Source organism: Lithohypha guttulata (genome assembly GCF_036872675.1).
Source record: "Lithohypha guttulata strain CCFEE 5908 chromosome Unknown scaffold_5, whole genome shotgun sequence".
Classification (NCBI taxonomy): Eukaryota; Fungi; Ascomycota; class Eurotiomycetes; order Chaetothyriales; family Trichomeriaceae; genus Lithohypha; species Lithohypha guttulata.
The window spans coordinates 1,918,469-1,941,694 of record NW_027042754.1 but is presented as its reverse complement, the minus strand read 5'-3'; the positions used below and the strand labels follow the sequence as shown (position 1 = coordinate 1,941,694).

Here is a 23,226-nt window from a genome sequence, read left to right as displayed (position 1 = left end):
CACTTGCATTCGGGCACTTTCCAGCTCTATTGATCGTACCAGGTAGTCGCCTTGATCTGCTTTGCTGGTCGTAGTTTCATGTGTGAACAGTGTCGAACTCGTATCCAAGACAATTCTCTAGGCACCTTCTGAATCCCTTAAATCTAGCTTTTTCTTCAACTTATTTTGCGACCACAGCATAATGTCCTTCGTAAGCAGCATAGTCGGCCACTGGAGGTTCAGCGTTAGATCGGTGCAGCGGCTGGGCAAACGTCCTTTTGCACATGCTGCGACGAATTGCTGCCTGGAGCGCACTCCACTACTAGGCGCAGGCGGAGCCGATGCAGGCCGAGGGTCCATTTTTGTTAGTCGCGATTTCCATCCTTGCTTTTCCAACTGCTAAACGCAACTCCTGTTCTACCAGAATGGCACAAGGCATGAGGTCAAGCGGGTGAGCTTAATCCACGAAATGGTAGACATCTGAGTCACTTACATGTCGTTCAGGTTATTCTCTCACATTGTTTACAGCAGTGATATTTCATTTATAGACTAACTAGACTTCACTGACAACGTCATCATCGAAGTTGCTGAACATTCCTATTACCAAATCGTGCTTCGTCCCAGTCCCACTACGACTACTATTTGAGGCTTGTGTTTAAGTGTTTGCAGCTACTATTTTCAGAGAATATTACAAACGACGCTAGCAGATACTCGTTCTTTGTTACTGGGGGAGTGTAATTCTACAGCAGGCCACAAAATACAAGTCAGCTTTTTGAAGCCAGCCACGGTTCAAAATGGCTCCTTCTGTGAAGCAGAGAAAGATTGCTATACTGGGCTCCAGAAGTGTCGGTACGTATTCAATATGAGTCGGATGTTGCGGTGACTGAGCGAGCGCAGGCAAATCGTCCCTCACCGTCCGTTACGTCGAAGGCCACTTCGTTGAATCTTACTATCCGACCATCGAGAACACTTTCAGTCAGGAGATTCAGTACAAGGGACAGACGTTCTTGACAGAGATTATTGACACGCAAGGACAGGTCAGTCACATTTCATGCATAGGAGTGGCGACGCAACTAAGCCTGGCTGCAGGATGAATACAGCATGCTCAATTCCAAGCACTTTATTGGTATCCATGGCTACATGTTGGTCTATTCCGTGGCGTCTCAACAGTCTTTCGAAATGATTAAGGTCATTCACGAGAAGATCCTAAATCATTTGGTAAGGTGTTCTTTGAACCAAAAAGGTCGTTAGGCTGACTCTCTTCGAGGGCGCTGACTCAGTGCCAATCATGATCGTCGGCAACAAGAGTGACGTCCAAGAGGGTCAACGTCGAGTTTCGGAGGAACAGGGCAAGAAGGCCGCACGAGAGCTCAAAGGTGGCTTTGTCGAGACATCTGCTCGTGAAAACAAGCATGTCACCAAGGCATTTGAATTGATGATCGCTGAGATCGAACGAACGGCCGAACCAGAGAAGCCAGCTGGCGGAGGGAAGTGCTCGGTCATGTAGAGCAAGAACGCGAGGCGATGCAAGGTAGCGAGATTGGTGTCTAAGCATTTGTGGAAACAGTTTCGCGATTCTCGCGCATGAGAGACTCCTCAAGCGGACCTGACGACAGTAACAAAGGTGGTATTCTGGGTGGTCAACGTTGACGCTTGATATTTGGTTGGTGGCGTTGCGATAGATCCGCTGCTTTTACTTATTTGCGACACTCACTCTAGGCCGGCAGTCGAACAGCCGAGGCGATAATACAAAGCTTACGAACGTCACTTCTGTGTCGTTCTGATTTAAGAGTCATCTTTGGGATGCTGTGTTGTCAGACAATAGGCCACCTGGTGCACTCCATGGATTGCGTGCGGGCGTTCACCAGAGCAGTGCCTTTCTCTCGCGGAAGGCATAGCGAGCCTTCTCGCCAATTAATCGACCGAGAAGTTCTGTGTTGAGCGATTGACCGTGGGCTAGAACAGGGTCATAGGGAACGCGACGAAATTGTCTATGTCTCGAATCCAAGCTCTCGACGTGTTTGCGTCGCAGTTTCCTGGATGGACTGTCAAGCAGCAACTTCCTGAGCCTCTGCCAAGCTCCTGCCTTCTGACACAGGGTTGGCGTTGTAATCAACTTGAACAGCTATATTTTTGGTCGATATACCCGTCATTCTGAGACAAGATAGACACCTTCTACGTTGCTCTCACGGATTGAGACATGGACGTAGCTTTGGGTATGGTTTGTTCCATGGGACAATGAAACCTGGATGACTGAGGGCAATAGAATAGATTGACTGATTGTCTTATAATTACTGCCAAGCCTGCCCGTCACTGTCCGGAACACCTTATTGCCCTGGTCATTTCCCTTCAACTTCAAAGTTGAGGACTACTAGTATCGGTAGCATTATTGCACAACTTTCATCCAGTCATCGATGTGGCCACCTTGAACGCCAAATACTAGGAAGATGGACCAGACGGACATCCACCATTCATAGACAATCATATATCAGCTATTGCTTGGAGAGCCGATGTAGATGAACGAAAGGAAATCGACCACAGATATGGCCGAGTCTGCCTATATTACAGACGAGTGCAGGTACAACCTGCCAGCTGGTTTGACGAAGGATCAACTGCAGAGCTTTCCCGCCTACAAAGTGTGGATTTCAGCACTCACCAAAACCCTGAATGCACAAGCTTCGCCTGAGAACCCCTATCACGAGAAGCCATACAGACTTCATGGCGTCACTATCCAGGCAGTCGACCGCTTCAGGGGAGGACGGCTCGGTTTTCTGAAGCTCACGGCCGACATACGTACGGATGATGGCGAAACAATACCAGGTTCAATCTTTATGCGGGGTGGAAGTGTGGCAATGCTTCTCATCCTCAAGGCTGAGGACAGTAGTGTAGAAGAAGAATATGTCGTCCTCACCAATCAGCCTCGTATACCAGCTGGCACGTTTTCTTTCCTGGAGATACCAGCCGGCATGCTTGACGACAGTGGTACTTTTACCGGAGCTGCTGCCAAGGAAATCGAGGAAGAGACAGGATTAAGAATAGAAGAGAGTGAGCTCATTAATATGAGTCAACTAGCGTTACAGGTCTCATCCAACGCAGACCCAGACGGACAGCAAGACGTGCTTCAACAGGCAATCTATCCTTCACCAGGTGGCAGCGATGAGTTCATTCCACTATTCCTAGTTCGAAAGACAATGCAGAAGACTGAGATTGAAGGACTAGAAGGGAAGCTGACTGGATTACGAGACCATGGCGAAAAGATTAGCCTAAAGATTGTAAGGCTCACTGATGCCTGGAAGGTAGCAGGACGAGACGCGAAGACATTGAGTGCCCTATGTTTGTATGATGGGTTGCGGAGGGAAGGTAAACTATAAGTTGTGCTGTCTGTTGCCATTGAAAGCATTGGATCCGTTCAGACACGACCGTCTCAGGCCGCAGCACTATAGCGAGTCTCGACTCACTCCTGGTTTCTTTCCTTTCACGTGAAAAACGTGAGATACGCTCTCAATTGAGCTTTACGGGAAACCCACACGACAGAAACGACGGCAATGAAGAGATCGGAGGGAGACGATTGACAGATCGGTACTCGCCCCTAAGATCTCCTTCAATTGTCCATAGATTGACAAGAGAACACACTTACATCGAAGGGGTCAGGTGAATGCTAAGCTGGACGAGCAAGAGACGGAGCATGTGCACTTCTTGAGTGGCAGCCTAGACATCGCGTCGCCAATTGTCAGGTGGAAATCACTTTGAGTGTTTGCTTCGATCTCCTGCCACAATCTCAAACTTTTTAAGCTCCGATAAATTGAGCGATACTCGCAACTACTGTCGATCAAATCTTCTTTCTAATCTATAATCTGGTTCGATGTAAGTGATCATGCTCTTACCCACCTGCCTGCTTAGCTCATCTGAACTGACTGGATCTCAAGATCAAGTCTGATTGTGCATTTACAATTTGAAATTGAAACCTTCACCACTAGCATACCTTCAAAATGCCTCCAAAGAAGCAAGATCCAGACTCGCAAGTCGCTAGCGACATCAATGCTCTAGCCATCATGATGGCAACCGCTACAGAATTCAATCCAGACTACAATGCCGTTGCTAGAGAGCTAGGTATTTCCCATGGGAAGAACGTGTAAGCTATCTGCGTCTCTTAGCGACTTTCTCCAGCTCACACGACGCAATCAGGCCTCGCAAGATGGACACTATTCTCAAGCAAGCAGGATATCAGCTCAAGAACAAGAAGGTGGTGAAGATCGATGAAGATGGTGCACCGACTACTCCAAAAGTCAAAGAGCCTAAGACACCTGGTGGTACTGATGACGAAGACGGGAAGCCGACCATTACAAAGAAATCCATTGCGAAGAAGCCAGCCTCGAAGAAAGGGGTTACACCAAAGAGAGAGAGCTCAAAATCTCCAACCAAGAAAGCTCCTGCTACGCCACAATCGAAGAAGCGAAAGCTAAGCGAGGACATCGACGAGGAGGATGAAGATATCAAGACTGAGAAGAGCGATGAAGACGATGACGATAAGGACGAGGATATTGATGATGACGGAGATGAAGCAGAGGAATGGTGGCGTCACGGCGAAATCAAATAGGGAGGAGGCCTAGCTCCGATCATGGTTGAGTTTGCATTTGTTCGCACAATAGAGAGGCATGCAAAAGGTAACGAGCATGCTGCTTGTATAGAGGAATGGCTGGGTATCTGCATTGAAACGTGAATAACACTGATTGCGCAGACTTCAAGGTATATCTTGCTCTTCATTCAATTCATAATGGCCTTCAAGCTCTTTCCGCGGAACGCTAACACCTGTACACTGGCATTCCAGCGTAGATCGCATCTACACGATCCGTATCGTCTCTATGGACATAACACATTGTAAGTATCAAACTCAACTCTTCACCCCTGCCGCCATGCCACAAGTTTGAATCTATCCACGTGCACCAGACTCGATTGATACATATATATTTTCGAAACACAAGAACCCTATTGCCTTTACACCGGGGCCTTTCATGGAAGCCATTGGTCGAAATGTTCTCCAAACTGAGTATCTTCGACATAAGGGCCAAAGTTGTTGTGCTCGTTGGCCCCCAGTAGGTCCGGGTCAAGGCCAATGTCGTCCACAGCCGGATATCCAGGCAGTCGTAGAACTGGTGCTGTCTGCCCCATGTATTCGGATAGGTTGTATGCATTGTCTGAAAAGTCCCAGCTGCTGCCAATGACTCGATCTTGGACAGGCAGGATGCCTTCTTCAGTTGCGTAGTTGTCTTCTTTTCCATCCTCTTCGTCTCTGAACTCTTCTGCCAATCTACTAGGACTCTTCGTATTCCTAAATTCTGGAATCGTGGCCTCGACTGCTGTGGACGTCTTGCGTCGCTTGGGAGCTGGTTCGTGCGTGAGCACAAGAGGCTCGACCTGACTAGCACTTTTGCGCTTCATGGGTGCTCTCTTGGTTGCTTTTGAAGCTGGTGCGGGCTTGGTAGCGGGCGAAGCTGGAGCAGAAATGGTTGCTTTCCCCTTGGCACGAGATGGCTTTGTTGATAGACCACTGAGAGCACAGGTCAGGTATCGCAATCGCTCTTTTCTAATAGAACGTAAGCACTCGACCGAAACACAGCGTTTGCAGAAGGTCCTCACACTGCCTTGCTGTTTGTAGCACCCGTCAGATTTGCAATCTCATTCCAATCTTCTGGAGGAAGGAGATTAGCTGGCTGAACGCGTTGTAAAACCTCCGCAAGAAGAGTGACTTGGTCTTTGTTGAGGGTCACACTGTCGGGCTTAGATCTATCGTTGCTGGAAAGTGGCATATTGCGATGGAAAGCTGATAGATGGATGAGGTTTGGCTGGCAGATCTGGTGGCTGATCGGTTCGGGAAAGGCAGGCATAAAGAAACTCAGATGAAACTTGAATGAGGACATGTAATATATACCTCGTTGCTTGAAAGATATACCTGCTCGTCATGTCACGGGGGTGTCGCATGGGTGTCACTAAGCTCGTTATTGCCTTAAGTCAAGCGTCTGTGAGCCCCTTCTGGTACCAAAATGCCTCCTTGCTTTAGCAACACTCCCTGTTTCTTGTCGTGTTGCTGGATCTGTGTTCAAGCACTCACTATCACTCCAGGAGACCTCTATTAATCCTCGTCGGTATCCTCTTGCATGCTCGCTTGAGCCTGTGAGTCGCTGACCTCAGCTGCATCGGTATCTTCCACAGTAACCACCTGTCCCTGCTGCTTCTTCTCCCCCTTCTTCCCGATCACTGCTGATGTAGTCGCATCATCCTGAGTAGAATGTACCTTCTTAACGGCCTTTCTTTTCTTTCCCTCGTCCCGCTTCGCCTGGTCAGTATCATCACCAGCCTTTCTCTTCCTGCTTCGAGTCGGCTTTGTAGTCTTTTGCTTGGCAATGGCAATATTATTCTCGGTATCCTCACCTTTTTTCGCGGCAGGCTTTTCGGGTCGTGCGTTCTTGCTTGGCGATGCTTTTTCGTTGGAAGTATCATTGACCCCAGTAATCTTCGATTCACCTTCAAGCTTGTAGTCATGCTTTTCCACAATAGCCTTGAGTCGAGACTTGCTGTGAGTAGCGAATCAGTTACAGACCAAAGACGATCTTTGGACGCTCGTAGTAAGAACTCGTGTTAGCACTTACATAGCCGAGGGACCGCTCACATGCCACGCTTTGGCGACGCTTTCGAAGTCGGGCTCCCATTTCGAGTGCTTGAGCAGAGCCAGAAGGAAGTCGGTTTCTTTTTCGTCTGTCATCTTCTTTGCAGGACCCCAGATGCTAGAAATCGAGACGAAGCCGTTCCGCTCTCGCCTGCTGAGAGGACGACCTTCTTTCAGCAGATATTGAACATCTGGTAGAGTAAAGTATGGAGATTTTGGAGGAGGATTAGTGGTTAGTGCTTGCTCAACATCAGATGCCATTCCAGGATGAGCGCTCGAAGAACGAAGTGAGGGGGTGTCATTAGAGACCAGAAACGGTACACATTGCCCGTGGTAATGCAACTAGCAACTTCACTTCTGCCCACAGTGAGCGTGCTCGGACTTCATTTTCGTCTTATAGCAACAATTAAATGACGAGGTAAAATTGTGCAGCTTTTGGGTAGCCATATGAGCTGTATGAGCATAAAAGGAACTTCATCACGCATAGAAACAGTCACCAGTTCCGATGAGCTGCAGCAACCATCGCAGTGACCTTGAGTACTTCATTGCTTTAGATAGTTACTGTCTTCAAGTTCCAACGTGTCATGCTTCGCTGGAAGCCGAAGCTAGGTATCCATCCAAGTGAAGGGCTTAGCTGTTATGCCGCAAGAGATGCACGATCCTCGAACAACACAATGTTCGCCGCGCCACGATAGGAGGGAACATTAATTGAGATCTGACTGGAGTCTGCAATGCGATTCGCAAGGCGCGATTTAGAAACACGGCCTTTCACGCGTTTAGAGGCATTCTTACTCCACACAAGCTCCCGATCTCTCAATTGTGGCCGCTCCGTCGCGTATTTATGGTCGCTCTATGTTCTCTTACACTGCACAACTTGCATCACAACAAGTGAAGCCTTTTGCTGACGTCGATTGTACCTGTAGACCCGTGCTCGTTGTTCTCGCTATCTTCAACCTGGGTCATTCAGCACCGTCAGCCTCGTCGACCTTTCCATCGACCTCTCCATCAACCTCCTCCTCCTCCTTCACAACCTCTTCCTTCTTCTGCTTTCGCTTCTTACTGGGAATTCCTTCAGCGTCGACGACTTTCTTCTTTCTCTTAGAGGGAGTGGCAGCTGCCTTGCTCGAACTGTTGGTACCGTCCAGTGGAGTGATCTTGCCAGCTGCGAGCTGAAAACCGTCCTTCTTCAATGACTCTTTGAACTTTCGTTGACTGTAGGTTATGGTCAGTGTTAAACATTGTGCATCAGAAAATCCATTACTCACGCGTTGCCTGTCAATGAGATCCCAAGCTCTTCTGCGAACCCTTTCCAATCAACATCTAGAGTGTTGAGATGCTTGAAGACAGCAAGGTAGGTTTGGATGCGACCCTCGGCGTCACCCATTTTGGTTTGAGGTAATGGATCGTGCTTGATGTGGGAGTTAAGTCGATCAGAAGTAAATATGGCAGTTCATAAGACGAGGAGATTCATGGAGGATAGAAGCAAGGTAAGAATTTATTTAACTTCATAAGCCTGCTATCACTTCACAGTCATGTCTATTTCGGTACGACGACGTTATTGTGCCAGAACACATGTGATTCATCATAAACTTATGCACAACTGAACTGCGAGCAGGACAAGTCGGATGAGCACATCTTCGAACAGCTTCTAAGCCTGCCGAACGTTGTCCTGGCGGGAGGTTGGGCTGCAGCACAGGTGCTATATTTTCAATTCTACCTTCACTGTGGGTTGCCACCAACAGCTTTTCAATCGCTTGTGTGAACAGCCTGCGGGATAGCGTCGATGCTGCCTAATTGTCGACTTACGAGGGCCGTGCACGTGGACTTCTTGCCAGTCCTACCCGCTGCATCTACTCTGGTAACTGTTCTCACTCCCAAACAGTTCTCGATCGACCAAGATCAATTCAAGCAATTCGATCGACTCATCACTTTCTCAGCACTTGACCAAAAACTTTGAAATTGCCAAGCAACCATGACACCCTCAAAGAAGACCATGACTAGCGATCCCCAAATCGATATTCTCAAGAAGGCAATCAAATGTGTCCATGGTACGATCGACTTTGATGAACTAGCAGAGTCTATGGGTGTTGCAAATGGCGAAGCCATGTAGGTAGCCTTTCATCTGTTGTTCTTCCTGTTCTAATTTCTGCAAGGCGTAAGCGATTCAAACGCATGTTTGACAAGGACGATGAACCGCTCCATATGGTCGGCAGCACGCTAGGTGGCGGGTCTGATGGTGCAGCATCTGTCAAACCTGCTAGGACACCTCGAACGCCCAAAACAAAGACTGCTACTCCAGACACTGGCGTGAATCCAGCCACACCTCGTTCGAAGTCTACTCATGAAAAGAAGCGGAAGGCTTCAAAATCCGATGACGAATCTGCCAAGGACGAGGGCTCTCTTAGTGGACCAATCAAGGACGATGCAACCTCCAATGACGGTGGTGTTGTCGCAGGGCCTGAATCACCTCCTAAAAAGAGAAAGACAAGCAACACTACCAGTACTCCAAAGTCAACCAAGCAATCGAAAGCCGCGAAGTTCACCAAGGTTACCAAGATGACTCGAGAGCACGAGACTGGTCTCAAAGACAATGACGAAAGTAAAGTCAAGGAAGAAGACAGTAAGATTGGCAGTCCAGAAGTTCAAGCCATGGTAGACGGTGAAATCAAGAAAACCGAAAAAGCCACTGGTGGTGCTGTCGGAGAACCAGAGCGACAAGCTATCCACGATGGTGTTCAAAAGAAGGTTGCTTCGACCGTCAGTGGTTGAGGGGTATCACAGCGCACGGATTCTGGCTTATGGTGGGAATATTTACGGTTGAACTATCAATCAACGCACCACAGGAGATGACTTAGGAGGACGAGTCTGTAGGAAGTACCCTGCGTACGAGGATGGCCTCTGATTGTTTCCAGTTTTCACCGATGGTTAAGGTGGCTCGGGAGAGCGAGAAAGAGTGGTGGGGAACAATAAGAAACTATCGCTGCTTGTCCTTACGACAGATCGAATACCTAAGACGAATACAATATCAAGGGCTTATGCTATATGGCTCTAATAGACCAGTCACTTCCGTAAAGTATAATATCAGAAGGATCTGGCTTTGCAGTGGTGTGAAGAACCTGCTTCCTAGCAGTTGGTCACTTCCGCTCCAATCTCAGATATTAAAGTGAAGATTCACTGAGGTCTGTCTCCTGGAGCTCTTGATCTACATCCTTCTACCTCCGTCTCCTCAACCAAATTCTCCTCCATATCACAATTTGCGCTCACTCATAGCACTTCCATTGTCATCGATCTGTTCAAACATAATCCTCCCACTATCGAGCAATGCCTTCCAAATCAGAGGCTGACCACATTATACTGCTGCTTGCGATCATCGAACACACTGAAGGAGCCAAATGGAACGATGTCGCTGTCGATACCGGTCTGTACAAATCAGGCAAGTTTGTGTAAGTCTGTTCAGCCAACCGTCGTGAGAACACCTACTAACGTTCGTCCCCTTCATAGCAAACAAGCATACGATGCGATCAAGAAGAAATACTCCAACGGTGCTCCTCCTGCGGTCTCAACTCCAAAGTCCAATGGAAAGACCAAATCAACGTCTAAAAAGCGAGCGAGCCTCAGTGAGGAGGATGATGGTGAAGCCACGTCAAGCAAGAGGGCCAAGAAGGAGGCCAGTTTTAGTAAAGATGCTGAGGATGAACTCGCTTCGTAATAGCTATAGCTGTTGGCTATGCTGGCGAATGACAAGACTGTGAGGAGCGAACATGACTGGGATGCGGTTGGCCAAGAAGTGGCTAACATGGTGTGGTGGTGAGCTTGAACATTAACTCGAGTTATATTGTTGCTCGAGAGAAAATACCATCGCGTCCACTGGTGCAGTACCCGTCCCTTGCCAGCATTCATTGATCAAACGTGACGTCACGTTCTCTGTGTACAAATGCCTGATATCTCAAGGACGGATTCTCTGATGAACATCTTTCGGGCGTCCTTCGGTAAAACTGATAAGATAGGACAAATTTATTGTTCTTCGAAGTTACAACTTCTGCACTGCGAGGAGCACTTCTGAGCACACCTGGAGTAGCTTGACGGCTCAACATATGGCATCTCACTTCAAACAGCGTAGATCCGCTGGTGTATCAAAGAAAAGATCACACCAAAGGAGAGGACCAGCCGAGCCAACCTCGACATTCAACCCTTCCCGTACTCAGGATGTAGGGTGGGTTTCTCTTTATTCAGGATATGGAAATCGATGTTGACATTTCTAGAGATGAGGCAGACTACGGAACGGACGATCAAGACGATCTAGAGGAGAATGCTTCGTCGATCGAAGATCAACAAGCGTCCTCGGAGGACGAGGCCACTCCACCAGCACATGCATATGCCAGTCTGCTGTGCGCTTTGAAACCCTCGAACATTGATAGGGACAGACCCGCGAAGAGACGCAAACTCGAAAATGGAGTCACTGGAGTGGATTCTGGTGCACAAAGGCAGCGCATGGGGAGCGACCCTCAGACGAAAGAAGAGACGATCGTGGGCACCAATGAAGCAGCAGCACTGGCCGAAGAAGTCGAAGACGAACTAGAAGTTGATGAGGAGGATTCAGATGACGAAACGTTCGTTCTTCAAGATCCTTTCGAGAAACATTACGCAAGCGTGGCAGAAGCTGAGCTGACTGCAGCAATTGAAAACCAATCCGGAACAGGCACAATGTCCAGGACTATAGTAGGCAATCATGTACGCAAAATTCGCACCTCTTACAATTGTGACTCGGCCCCGTCCAACAGCGAGACCACAGCGAAAGGAACGAAATTAAAGCAACGGCTTGCCAAGGTTGGGAAGGCCTTGACGGATACCTTACAATTGGAAGAGTTGGATGTGTTGCATGAGAGTCTAAATTATCAAGATATCATCTACGGCTGCAGATCTGTGCAAAATTCTGGCGCCCTGAGGGATGTATCAGCTCTACATACACTGAATCATATCTTCAAGACTCGAGATAAAGTGCTCAAGAATAATGCCAGGCTGGCTCAAGAGACAGCTGCTGATACTGAGTATCGTGACCAAGGCTTTACACGGCCGAAAGTGCTGGTGCTGATACCGACAAAGCAGGCGTGTGTACGATTTATTGACACTATAGTCAAACTGAGTGAGCCAGATCAGCAAGAAAACAGGAATCGATTCATGGACACATTCTCCCTACCAGAGGACGACACCTTCCAGAACAAGCCTGAAGACTTTCGCGAGCTGTTCAGTGGAAATCACGAGGAAGATTTTCGAGTAGGGCTTAAGTTCACCCGGAAGACGATCAAATTCTTCTCAGGGTTTTACAACTCAGATATAATTCTTGGCTCGCCCCTCGGCCTGACGCGGACGATCACAACTGGTGGAGGTAAGAAGGACGGTAAGAAAGGACACGACGCGGATTTCCTTTCCTCAATCGAGATTGTGATTGTAGATCATGCCAATGCTTTGGAGATGCAAAATTGGCAGCACGTTGACTATGTCTTCTCTCAGCTCAACCAATTACCTAAGGAGTCGCATGGCTGTGACTTTGCTCGAGCACGAAACTGGTATCTTGACGGCAAAGCCAAATATCTTCGCCAGACGATCATCTTGTCAGACTACATTACTCCCTCAATATCCGCATTAGCTTCGACCTATCTTCTCAACGTCGCTGGCCGAATCAAATATACGCCCACATATCCAGGTACGATGCTTAATGTATCACCCTCAATCCCGTTCCCCATAACTCAAAGCTTTCTTCGGTTCGAATCCTCATCCCCTCAGACAGACTCGGACGCCCGCTTCAAATTTTTCTTCTCGACAATTCTCACTAGCCTACTACGCTCATCAAATAAAGCTGTCAACAAGGGTACGATAATATTCGTACCGACATATCTCGACTTCGTCCGCCTCAGAAACCACTTCTCCACTGCGGCGGAGACGACCTCCCTTTCCTTCGGCACCATCTCTGAGTACTCAACCAAGGGCGAAGTAGCTCGTGCTCGCTCGCACTTCCTTTCTGGACGACATAGTGTTTTGCTATACTCGGAGAGAGCCCACCACTACTTCAGATATAAGCTTAGGGGCGTCAGAAGGCTGATCTTCTACGGTGTACCTGAGAATCCGATCTTCTGGACTGAGATGGTCGATGCACTCGGTGAGAACGCACAATCGGATCTGGAGTGGGCACAGAATCAAAAAGGGAAGCAGGGTAAGGGATTTCTTAGAGCGTTGTTCTCTAAATGGGACTTCATGAAGCTAGAACGTATTGTCGGAACTGAGCGGGTTAAAAGGCTTGTGAGTGAGCGTGAGGGCGATGTTTTTGATTTTGTGTGAACAATAAGTCAATATATACCTCGATGAAAGAGTTTGATACCTAACTCCAACACATAGTGTCCGCTGACGGGAACAATACAAGATGTCGCCCAAATGCTCGCTAATTCAATAGAGGTTATATTGATTGGTGGTAATGCAGACGCGACGGGATCTTCCAGGATCAGTCGATTTTGCCGTCCCATCCACTATCTTTAAACGCCCATCTCACTCCTTCTCGCACGTCATCAACAATACTTGTTGGCTTTATAGAAGGCTCCTCACCCGGCCTTGCTCGAAACACACCTGTCCTGGTCAAAAGACTCATCCACTGTGCTCCCACCTGACTCTCATAGTTATTCGCTCCCATTATGTCGCTTTCAGGGTTATCACCAATCATGTATACTTTGTTCAAAGGGACTTCCTGGCCGATATCCTTGCCATAGGCGCCCTCACGGAACCTTATCAGCTGTTTCTCAGCATATTCGTAAGTCAATTTGTGTGGCTTCCCCAGAATTTCGTACTTGAGTGGGATCTCTGTTCCACTTGCTGACTTGGTGATTGCGCGCCAGACGCCGCACAGTGCCTCGCGATAGCCGCCTTGACCCAAGCGAGAGAGTGGGTAGGCTGAGGCCCAGAGTAAGTCGGGGTTGCTAAAGTAGATGACTGGCTGGCCATCAGCTTGGTAGCCGTGGTTCGGCAGGTCCTTCTTTCCATTCTTCGGGGAATAGGTACCTACTATACCTTTGTGAGATAACATTATATCAAGCACGAGTTGGACGTCCAGGCCCCAGTCTCGTGGGTCATTGAAGACAAAGATAACGTCGATCTTTAGACTCTCGTTTTCTGCGTCCGCGGATTCAATGTTGACTGGTTTGGGAAGTGGTTGTGCGAAGGAGGAGTAGTACGAGTTGAAATTAGAGCTGAATGGCCAGACGTCTGGATATGCTGTTAAGATATCCCCTGGAGTAACCACGTTCTCAAAGCCGTATGACTCCGCAACTCGGCGGCACTTATCATCGTCGCCTCCTACCACGAGTACACATTTCTTCTTGTATGACGGGTCACCATGGGTCGTAGCCAGTTCACGAAGAGGAGTATGTGACTGTACCAATTGAGACTCTTGGATGTGGTATTTTTCTGGAAGCGAGAGCTTGATATTAAGGTCTTTGGCGCGTTTGAGCTCAGTCTTACCACCACCGTTCGTGAGAAAGATGGAGGGTATCCCGTTTGTTTGGAGGTAGGATATTGCTTCGGGAGCACCGGGGATCGGATCGGAGGAGCGAAGGAGCACGCCGTCGATGCTGAGTGTCTGTGAGCTGAGCTCACTGGGCCGATCATCGAACTCACTCAAAAGCGAATGCAAAGTTGGGTATCCTTTGGGTAGGTGGCTGTGAAGAGTGGTAACGACGACCTGTGCATGTTGAACGTACTGTCTGTTTGAGACTTATGCGAAGCTGTTGGGCCGCTCGGCCGCACACGCCGTGTCCCATAGTACAGTGAGAGATATAACTTGCGAGGTACTGAGTATTGAATTTCCAGCGATGGGCAGAATCGCATGGTTGCGTACACGCTTGATGTGCTACGTAATTTCCTGTAATGTTGTAATTTCCAGCCGTGGGAACAGCTAGGCAAAGGGTTAATCACCTAAGCATTGATCGTTTGAGACTCCATTAAGGCGCTCATTTCAACTAAATACTGCCGCAACACGGCGTGGTACAAGGTGGTCCCCCTTATCGAACACCTGGACTACTGTCATTATTAATGCTCCTGCTCGCATCACAAACCTATGTGCTTGAGGTCTCCTTTTGAACTGACGAGCAAACAATGCAACGCCACCAAAATTGGGTCCCCAGTATCGTAGCGAATGACCAAGCCTATTTCTTAAAAGCATCTATATTGCGAACGGAATGCACGATCTACAGACAACGAGCGACAGCGTCGACATAGGAGCATGAGACGTAGTGCATGATGAGGCAACGGCATAGCTATATTGCGATGCCAAGGCCTGACTTCAAACTTGAACATCAGGAAGGGCCCTGTTTCCCTTTCTTATGACGAGCATACACTTGTTCGTCGGTGATCGCTCAGCAGTAGAAGATGTCGACGGGCCTCTTCTCTCTGAGCCTTGAACTGATACTACGTATCACCAAGATTCCAGGAATCGCCACGGTGCGGAACGCCGAACTTCACGAAGAAGGCATCTACAATGCCAGAGAGCATGACGAACAAGGAAGATCCACAGAAGATCTCGTCCCAGCTGAGCTCAAAACGCTGATAAACCTCAGCTGTACTTGCACTCACTTTCGTGCCGTCCTTGCACCAGTCATCTACCGGAAGCTCTGGCTCACCAATACAATCACCAGCGCTACCAGTATCAAGGCAATAGCCGCGACACGCTTTCGTATCCACGTTAGAGAGATACTCTTTGTCGGCCGAGCACCCGGCAGCGAGGAAGATGGCTTCGAGCAAGTAGGAGAAGTAATCGCAAGTGAAGTGCTTGAAATCTTAGCTAACTTGCGCTCTTGCTTTCCAAATCTAAATTGCCTGAACGTTGGTTTTGCCTTCGAAGCCTGGGACTACGACAAATGGGCTAATCACCTTTCCGAATCTTTCATCAATCCTGAGAGTGACGATGAAGTTGAGCATCTCGAGACTAAGGAGAGCTTCCGTGCTCTGACAGCCAGCGTTTGGGGTGCTATATCGCGCAATAAACCAGGCATAATCAAGACTCTCAAGATGCGACATTTCTTTCCCAAATTGGTCACGACATACTTTTCGGAGAAGTTCCAAAGCTTTCTGGGTGGAATTGAGGAGTTCGAGATGTCTGTTTGGGGGCAGGACGATGGTGTTTGTGCAAGCAATACGGGCGACGGCTATCTCGACGCGATCTCGAAGTTGGACAAGGTGTTCGCCAACTTACGATTCTGCACTGAATTTACACTGCGGAGCAGCCAATATGGCTGGATGGGCTGCGAAGGCATGAGCCACGTTCCTTTGCCACTGAAACCAGGTACAATGCCAAAGCTCGAACGGCTAACATTGCATCATTGCTTCCTTGGTCCAGAACTGTGCGACTTCCTCCAGACTCACAGTGGTACACTGCGAGAGATAACCATGCAAGATTGCTGTGCAGTTCCAGACAGACGCACGAACAACGGCATAGAATGGTGCGAATTATTCAGAACCGTAAGGACTTTGCAGAAACTTGAGAAGGTGGAAGTGTTACCTGCGAAGCTGCCATATTCTTGGCACATGCAAAACAGTTTGGTAGAAAATGACGAAGACGTTCGGGAAGATGTTGGCAAGGCTGCGAAGGAACTCGAAACAAAGCAAGACAGAAGAATGTTCGCTTATGGTGAGCGTAAGTTCTTTGGTACCCTTTCGGCTCCGCCTCTTGCAATTATTGTTCGCTGCCAGGTTGACTAACAAGAGTGATGATAGTGAATGATAAATACAGAGATTGGAGTTTGAGATCAGACAAAATCAGAGAACATTTCTGGAGGGGACATGACCAAAAGGAGTGGTATGATTTGATCGACACGCTCAGACAGCGAGAGCTCGTCGAAGCACAAACGCAAAATATCATCGCAAAGATTGTTAGATCTGGTGAATACTAAACTAAGGTACTAGGGTATACGTAAATTTCGGATGTGCTGGTGGTGGAGAAAGGTGAAGCATGCCACTGCATCTCCAACGTCTGAGTACAAGAGGGGCTTCCTGAGATATAGCGTCGCTGAACTTCGGGTCGTCGGCCTTGTAATATAGTCGCAAAGTACTCACAACACACGCTTTTCGATACCAAGTAGCTTCCTCTTGATCTTACCGATTTGGTCGATCTACCTGCCGAACCTGAAGCAGCTCGATATACAGTCAACATACGAACCCCAACAACTGAGTCACTTAGGATAGGTGATATGTCAGCATCTGACCAGCACCCAGTCATACCTGATCGTCCAACAATGGACCATCCACCGGAGGACGCCTGGAAACATACTGGTGTTCAAGTCGTCCCAGGTGATCAGCTGGACACTAATACTGCTCAAACGCCAGGCATGAATCGTGCTGCAGCAATCACATTCGCTCGTACAGGAGCACAGAAACTGTGTGTTCACCACCACTATCGTTTGCTGCAAAGCTATACCAGTACTGATCACGATGTAGCTGGGCCGGAACAGTGCATATACATGCAAATGCGAAAACCGGTGCGCACCATCATGGGCACCTCGAGAGTATAATCTACATCGTTAAGGGCAAGGCACGTATGCGTTGGGGCGCCTCACTGGAGTTCACTGCTGAAGCTGGACCTGGTGACTTCATCTATGTTCCACCTTACGTACCGCACCAAGAGATCAACGCAAGCGAAGACGAGAAGTTAGAGTGTGTGCTTGTGCGAAGTGACGGTGCGTTTTTTCGCGGAAAACGAGAATATCTAATGCGGGCCCTATCAGACTAATACGGGTACAGGTGAAGCGATAGCCGTAAATTTGCCAGACGTCGTTCCGGTCGAAAATCCAGGAACAGTGAAATGGGTTGATCCCACGCATGCGAATCTGCCGCATTCTCACGATCATGACCAGTGATATAGCAATAACCAGCCGTTCTTCTTTGTCCTCAAAGAGAGTCTGGTCAAACTCAACACTTGGATAATGGTGACCCATCCCTTATTACGCGTGACTCAATTAGTGTCATAAGCTAAAGAAGCCTTTTTACTATGCTCATCCGGTGGCTAAAGAAACTGACCTTGCCAATCTGCCATGTTTGGACAGCGGACTTGCTTCATCAGGGAAAACCTCGTGTAAAAAAGTAGACCAAAAGCTTTCTTAGCCGGGTATATTCTTGATCCGGCTATAGACAAGCCCGACACTAACTTCACCAGACGTCAACTGTGTAAGTGTACGGTGGTACGTGACACTAACGCATCTTCCTTACCCACTGCAACAATAGATGATACTCACGACCGTCAAAGTGGAGCTTTGTCAGCGTATGGGCTTGGAGATTGTTTATCATGTCTAACGTCTCGGAGACAAGCCCTCTGCTTGCACAGCACAACCCTGCCGCAAGCACGAGACATCTTACAGTGAATGAAGGTGAGCCATACCCCGATCATCCCACTACAGTATCTCTACTTATCTGTCCCGACACGGCCCCGATAGAGATGGGCGCTCATCCACGAACACACAGGGCCTCATATGCTGGAAGTCTTGTCCCATTGATTTGATGGCGACGCCCTGCATATGCTCGATCTCTTAGCAACCGTTCACGGGAAGCATCTGCTTGAACACATCACCCAGATCCCGATCTACTCATTGACGATGGGAACTACTGACGATGGGAACTACAGACGATGACTTTAAGAACAGGCTCGCTGTTGATACTGCCTCGATCGACGGCCTTAATGCTGACGCAAGGCAAGCGGCTATCAGAGAGTACAATTTAACCTTTGTCGAGGCTGTCAAAGCCTACCCTACGGCAATAGCATGGGCGGTGTTCTTCTCTCTGGGTGTTATTATGGCAGCCTTTGACCCGCAGCTGATTGGAAATCTGTATGCTACGCCAGCTTTTCGACGGGACTTTGGCTACCTCTACAATGGAGAATATATCGTTCCAGCATCCTACCAGTCGGCCCTGTCAATGGGATCACCACTTGGACAGGTATTTGGAGCCTTCGGAGCCGCGTATCCAATGGAATGGCTTGGACGGAAGAAGACATTCGGACTCTGCGTCTTATTGACGACTTGTTTTGTCTTCATTCAGTTCTTTGCACGATCTTTGCCGGTTCTGCTAGTCGGTGAACTACTGGGAGGTCTGGTTCTTGGCTGTTATGTGACCATCTTCCCAGTATATGCCTCCGAGGTTTGCCCGATAGCCCTACGAGGTATACTTACAAGCTTTACCAACATTGCTTTCGTTGCAGGTCAACTTATTGCCAATGGAGTTACCGCTGGAACGTCGAAACTTGACAATCACTGGGCGTATTCACTTCCATTTGCCACACAGTGGATCTGGCCTACTATCATTCTTCCGCTGCTTGTCTTCGCCCCCGAGTCGCCATGGTGGCTCCAGCGTAAGGAGCGACACGAGGAGGCCGAGAAGTCATTGAGGAGACTCGCTTCAAAGAACATCGATGTCAAGCCCACACTAGCGATGATCATTGAGACTGACAGGCTAGAGCAGCAGATGGAAGCAGGGTCATCTTACCTGGACTGCTTTAGGAAGACAAATCTCAGACGTACTGAAATAGCGATTGGTGTCTACTGCATCCAGGTGCTGTCGGGTATCTACCTCATCGGATATGCAACTCTTTTCTTCCAACGCGCAGGGCTCAGGGTCGAGGATTCTTTCAAAATGTCAGTGGGTTTCTTAGCTCTCGGATTTGTCGGGACATGTCTTTCATGGGTGTTGCTCAACCACTTCGGCCGAAGGAGTATCTACCTAACAGGGCTTGGGATGTTGGCGCTCTTGCAGCTGATCATCGGCGTGTTGGACTGCGCTCCGACCTACGAGAGCAGACCAGCCATTAAATGGGCACAGTCGGTGCTCATGTTGATCTGGAACTTCGGATATGGTCAGTAGTCCTGCAGCACCAGTAGAAGATGAAGTGGCTGATATGGTCAACAGGCTGCTCTCTTGGGCCGATCTGTTTTGTGATCCTCTGCGAGGTATCTGCAACGCGAGTCAGGGCAAAGACGATCGGCGTTGCTACGGCCGCCCAAGCTAATCTCGGGATCTTGATGACGGTCGCTATTCCCTAGTAAGTTCGCGAAGTAACACGTCTCGGCGTGCATGCAATATCCAGGAGCTCTTGATCTAACATACAGCAGCATGATCAATCCCGACCAGGCAAATATGAGAGGCAAACTCGGTTTCTTCTTTGGTGGATTAGCAGCAATATGTTGGGTGTGGGCATTCTTGAGAGTCCCGGAAACAGGCAATCGCACATATGAGGAGCTTGATGTTATGTTCCAGAGAAATGTAAGGACCAGAGACTTTGGAAAGTATATTGTAGGTGAGAGAGAGACATAGTATATAGCTATAGTAATACATGCAAATCACACGAAGATGAGCAGCACGTGCTAATTGTTTACATCTCCAGGCATGAAGGCTCCATCGTCGAGTATCCGTACTTTAAGTTAGCGCCTGAGATGTCCCGCATGCAGTGCTGCACGATGACAAGCATAATCGACTCGCTTGGACGGGCTAGCAGCTGTATCGTGCCTGCCAGCATCAGGTCAACTTGGAACTTGCAAGTCCAGAAAATGCATCTACCGTCGACAGTTCAGCAGTAATAGCTGCAAGCCAGGATGGTTCGTCTTTCGAATCCATTTGCTTTCTCCCCGGCTTCAGTAACCATTATCTCCACATCACTCTATATCGCACTTCTTGCTGTCCTAATCGTGATACAACTCGAATTACCTAAAGTGCCATCATCTGCAACACCTTATCACGGCATCAATCTTACCGAAGCATGGCAGGATTTGCAGCTGTTGACTGCAGAATACCATCCCTACAATTCCCACAGAAATGACTTCGTTCACGACTGGTTGCTCAGGCGCGTCAAGGACATCTTGAAGAACGCCAAGGCATCGGACGCCCATGTCTTCGAGGACCAGACCTCGAACCTCACCTCGTCAACCTCCAGTGTCACCTCATTGACCTCCGGAATCAGTGTCTATTTTGAAGGGACCAATATCATAACCTATATCAGAGGAGCAAGAGACGATAAGAATGAATGGTGGAAAGAAGAGGATGGATCTCCTTCCGAAGCCCATGGAGTACTTGTGAATGCTCATTATGATAGCGTGTCTACTGGCTATGGCTCTACTGATGATGGTGTTGGTGTCGTCTCAATTCTTCAGCTCATTCGATACTTCACTACCAAAGGCAATGAGCCCCGAAACGGCCTGGTTCTCCTGTTGAACAACGGGGAAGAGGACTTCTTGAACGGAGCCAGAGCATTTGGTCAACATCCGCTGTCAAGATTTGTCCATTCTTTCCTCAATTTGGAAGGCGCAGGAGCTGGTGGTCGAGCTGCTCTGTTCCGAAGTACCGACGACGAGGTGACAAGGGCCTACGCCAGCTCTCCACATCCATTCGGCACTGTCGTCTCCGGAGATGGTTTCAAGAGTGGTCTGGTTCGTAGCCAGACAGACTACGTTGTATTCAACGAGGCGTTCGGCTACAGAGGCTTAGACGTTGCTTTCATCGGTATGATATGCAAAATCTCGAGTTTGGAAAGGACTAATGCTCTGCAGGCCCTCGAAGCAAATACCATACCTCGAACGATGACTCGAGACATACCGGAAAGAAAGCCTTGTGGCATATGCTATCTACCGCGATTGCGACTACGAAAGAGCTTACCCTAGCAGGCATATCTCCTAATACAAGCGAACACCGATCTCTATGGTTTGATGTGCTCGGCAGTGCATTCGTGCTAATGCAGGCACATACCTTTTTTGCATTGTCCGTCAGTCTACTCGTAGCTGGACCATTAGTCCTCCTCATCACTCTGGTCATCCTCCGGCAATCCGGCAAGCTTTACCTCTTTGCAAATAGTACGAGTGTGCACACAACTGAGGGTGACTCTCCCGTCAAACTACAGGGTTGGAGAGGACTGTTTCGCTTTCCCTTCATTGCTGTCTTCTCGAGTGCGGCGCCTATAGCGTTAGCATATCTGCTCTTCAAAGAGAATGAGGAAATTGTGCATAGTAGCCCTTGGCCAGTGTGGGCAATGATGATCTCAGCTTTTCTCTTCATCGCCTGGTTCACTGCTCGCTTCGCAGATTACATTCGCCCATCCGCTCTGACTCGAACTTATGGCTTTGGCTGGATATCCTTTGGCTGGTGGGCATTCCTGATCGTTGCTCTCATCCATGAAGAACAATTCCATCTTTCGGGTGGCTACTTTACCTTGATTTTCTCTGCTTCGGCTTTCTTGGCAACATGGTTGAGCTATCTTGAGCTTTTCTCACTGCCAAAGAAGAAGACGTACGGTCGGGACAAGCTGCAGAGTGAGGGCTACACAGACGAATCACGGCAACCGTCCCGACCAGGCTCATCGAGAAGAGCGGAGGACGAAGAAACTGCTGACGAGGAGGAAGAAACTACAGAACAGTCTTCACTGCTCCGTTCTGGCGGTCGTTCAGCTTACAAGACACTTCCTCATGACGAGGAAGATGACAACCCTGCTAGCACGCCTCAAAAGTCCAGCGCATGGACCAGACATGACGAGCAGGAGTGGAGTGCGAAGATGTGGAATTGGATGTGGTTGTTACAGCTCATCGTCCTGGTGCCCGTCAACGTGATCGTGCTTGGCCAACTGGGTTTCTATCTCACAGAGGCATTGCATCAGACAGGCCAGGACGGGAGCTCGGTTTTCCTTGTCTACCTTGGTATTGCTGTCATCACGATCTTCATATTCTCTCCAATGTTGCCGATCATCCACCGCTTCACTTGGCACATTCCAATTTTTCTGCTTCTCGTACTTGGAGGCACGATTGCATACAATTTACTGGCGTTTCCATTCTCGCCACAGAATCAGCTCAAGCTCTACTTTCAGCAGCAAGTTGACCTGGACAATGGCAACAATACAGTATCGCTCCTTGGGCTGGCTCCTTACGTAAGGACAGCGATCAGCAACATACCCAGTGCAGCAGGACAGCATGTTCGCTGTGAGCCGGTAGAGGCAAGACGGAGGTGCTCTTGGACAGGTCCAATGCCACAGGTAGCTGGATCTAATGGATACACCTACTCAAGATCGCCTTACAAGAGTCTTCTTCACTACAACACATCAATCGTTGACTCGACCAAATCTCTGAAAACAGCAAGGTTCTCCATAGGAGGACAAAACACTCGAGCTTGCAAGCTTGTATTTGACCTACCTGTCTCGAATGTCCACGTCAAGGGCCAGGCACCAGAAGACAAAAGACTTCCATCAGTGCCGGAACAAGGTAGCAAGGAGCTGAGATTGTGGTCCCGAACCTGGAATCGAACGTGGACGGTCGATGTGACATGGGATGCCAAGCAACATGGCACGAGTTTAAGCGGCAGGGCAGTATGTTTATGGAGCGACGTTAACCAGAAAGGCGTCATACCGGCTTTCGACGAAGTCAAGCACTATGTGCCGACTTGGGCTGCTATCACTAAGGCGAGCGACGGCCTGGTTGAAGGATACAAGAGCTTCAACATTACCTTGTAATGCACACACCAATCCTTCGGGATGAATTGTGATGTGAAGAACCCAGCCCTGGATAAGGGTTGTACCTGGGTGG

The 23,226-nt window shown here is 48.7% G+C and overlaps 14 protein-coding genes across 14 annotated transcripts; 10 read left to right on the top strand and 4 right to left on the bottom strand.

Moving 5' to 3' along the window:
* Positions 1-773: 773 nt before the first annotated feature.
* RHB1 (GTP-binding protein) lies at positions 774-1,486 on the top strand (the record flags this gene model as incomplete). Its single annotated transcript, XM_064901498.1, has 4 exons — positions 774-828; positions 877-1,016; positions 1,069-1,197; positions 1,223-1,486. 4 exons carry the CDS (start codon positions 774-776, stop codon positions 1,484-1,486), a joined length of 588 nt encoding a protein of 195 aa, XP_064752574.1.
* A 1,036-nt stretch (positions 1,487-2,522) lies between these two features.
* Positions 2,523-3,350, top strand: LTR64_007174 (uncharacterized protein; the record flags this gene model as incomplete). The annotated part of the gene is made up of 1 exon (XM_064901497.1): positions 2,523-3,350. One exon carries the CDS (start codon positions 2,523-2,525, stop codon positions 3,348-3,350), a length of 828 nt encoding a protein of 275 aa, XP_064752573.1.
* A 618-nt stretch (positions 3,351-3,968) lies between these two features.
* Positions 3,969-4,576, top strand: LTR64_007173 (uncharacterized protein; the record flags this gene model as incomplete). Its single annotated transcript, XM_064901496.1, has 2 exons — positions 3,969-4,111; positions 4,165-4,576. 2 exons carry the CDS (start codon positions 3,969-3,971, stop codon positions 4,574-4,576), a joined length of 555 nt encoding a protein of 184 aa, XP_064752572.1.
* Positions 4,577-4,989: 413 nt separating this feature from the next.
* On the bottom strand, positions 4,990-5,786 carry LTR64_007172 (uncharacterized protein; the record flags this gene model as incomplete). The annotated part of the gene is made up of 2 exons (XM_064901495.1): positions 4,990-5,563; positions 5,617-5,786. The coding sequence occupies 2 exons, from the start codon at positions 5,784-5,786 to the stop codon at positions 4,990-4,992; spliced, it is 744 nt and encodes a 247-aa protein (XP_064752571.1).
* A 323-nt stretch (positions 5,787-6,109) lies between these two features.
* LTR64_007171 (uncharacterized protein) lies at positions 6,110-6,904 on the bottom strand (the record flags this gene model as incomplete). Its single annotated transcript, XM_064901494.1, has 2 exons — positions 6,110-6,551; positions 6,627-6,904. The coding sequence occupies 2 exons, from the start codon at positions 6,902-6,904 to the stop codon at positions 6,110-6,112; spliced, it is 720 nt and encodes a 239-aa protein (XP_064752570.1).
* Positions 6,905-7,602: 698 nt separating this feature from the next.
* LTR64_007170 (uncharacterized protein) lies at positions 7,603-8,027 on the bottom strand (the record flags this gene model as incomplete). Its single annotated transcript, XM_064901493.1, has 2 exons — positions 7,603-7,855; positions 7,909-8,027. The coding sequence occupies 2 exons, from the start codon at positions 8,025-8,027 to the stop codon at positions 7,603-7,605; spliced, it is 372 nt and encodes a 123-aa protein (XP_064752569.1).
* A 588-nt stretch (positions 8,028-8,615) lies between these two features.
* LTR64_007169 (uncharacterized protein) lies at positions 8,616-9,412 on the top strand (the record flags this gene model as incomplete). Its single annotated transcript, XM_064901492.1, has 2 exons — positions 8,616-8,749; positions 8,797-9,412. 2 exons carry the CDS (start codon positions 8,616-8,618, stop codon positions 9,410-9,412), a joined length of 750 nt encoding a protein of 249 aa, XP_064752568.1.
* Positions 9,413-9,964: 552 nt separating this feature from the next.
* Positions 9,965-10,352, top strand: LTR64_007168 (uncharacterized protein; the record flags this gene model as incomplete). The annotated part of the gene is made up of 2 exons (XM_064901491.1): positions 9,965-10,086; positions 10,145-10,352. The coding sequence occupies 2 exons, from the start codon at positions 9,965-9,967 to the stop codon at positions 10,350-10,352; spliced, it is 330 nt and encodes a 109-aa protein (XP_064752567.1).
* A 527-nt stretch (positions 10,353-10,879) lies between these two features.
* On the top strand, positions 10,880-12,979 carry UTP25 (rRNA-binding ribosome biosynthesis protein utp25; the record flags this gene model as incomplete). Its single annotated transcript, XM_064901490.1, has 2 exons — positions 10,880-12,347; positions 12,432-12,979. 2 exons carry the CDS (start codon positions 10,880-10,882, stop codon positions 12,977-12,979), a joined length of 2,016 nt encoding a protein of 671 aa, XP_064752566.1.
* A 160-nt stretch (positions 12,980-13,139) lies between these two features.
* On the bottom strand, positions 13,140-14,448 carry LTR64_007166 (uncharacterized protein; the record flags this gene model as incomplete). Its single annotated transcript, XM_064901489.1, is given in 2 exon segments — positions 13,140-14,369; positions 14,389-14,448. The coding sequence occupies 2 exon segments, from the start codon at positions 14,446-14,448 to the stop codon at positions 13,140-13,142; spliced, it is 1,290 nt and encodes a 429-aa protein (XP_064752565.1).
* A 607-nt stretch (positions 14,449-15,055) lies between these two features.
* Positions 15,056-16,575, top strand: LTR64_007165 (uncharacterized protein; the record flags this gene model as incomplete). The annotated part of the gene is made up of 2 exons (XM_064901488.1): positions 15,056-16,319; positions 16,400-16,575. 2 exons carry the CDS (start codon positions 15,056-15,058, stop codon positions 16,573-16,575), a joined length of 1,440 nt encoding a protein of 479 aa, XP_064752564.1.
* A 342-nt stretch (positions 16,576-16,917) lies between these two features.
* LTR64_007164 (uncharacterized protein) lies at positions 16,918-17,411 on the top strand (the record flags this gene model as incomplete). Its single annotated transcript, XM_064901487.1, has 2 exons — positions 16,918-17,060; positions 17,120-17,411. 2 exons carry the CDS (start codon positions 16,918-16,920, stop codon positions 17,409-17,411), a joined length of 435 nt encoding a protein of 144 aa, XP_064752563.1.
* Positions 17,412-17,963: 552 nt separating this feature from the next.
* LTR64_007163 (uncharacterized protein) lies at positions 17,964-19,531 on the top strand (the record flags this gene model as incomplete). The annotated part of the gene is made up of 2 exons (XM_064901486.1): positions 17,964-18,045; positions 18,300-19,531. The coding sequence occupies 2 exons, from the start codon at positions 17,964-17,966 to the stop codon at positions 19,529-19,531; spliced, it is 1,314 nt and encodes a 437-aa protein (XP_064752562.1).
* A 728-nt stretch (positions 19,532-20,259) lies between these two features.
* On the top strand, positions 20,260-23,153 carry LTR64_007162 (uncharacterized protein; the record flags this gene model as incomplete). Its single annotated transcript, XM_064901485.1, has 2 exons — positions 20,260-21,163; positions 21,211-23,153. The coding sequence occupies 2 exons, from the start codon at positions 20,260-20,262 to the stop codon at positions 23,151-23,153; spliced, it is 2,847 nt and encodes a 948-aa protein (XP_064752561.1).
* Positions 23,154-23,226: the final 73 nt, after the last annotated feature.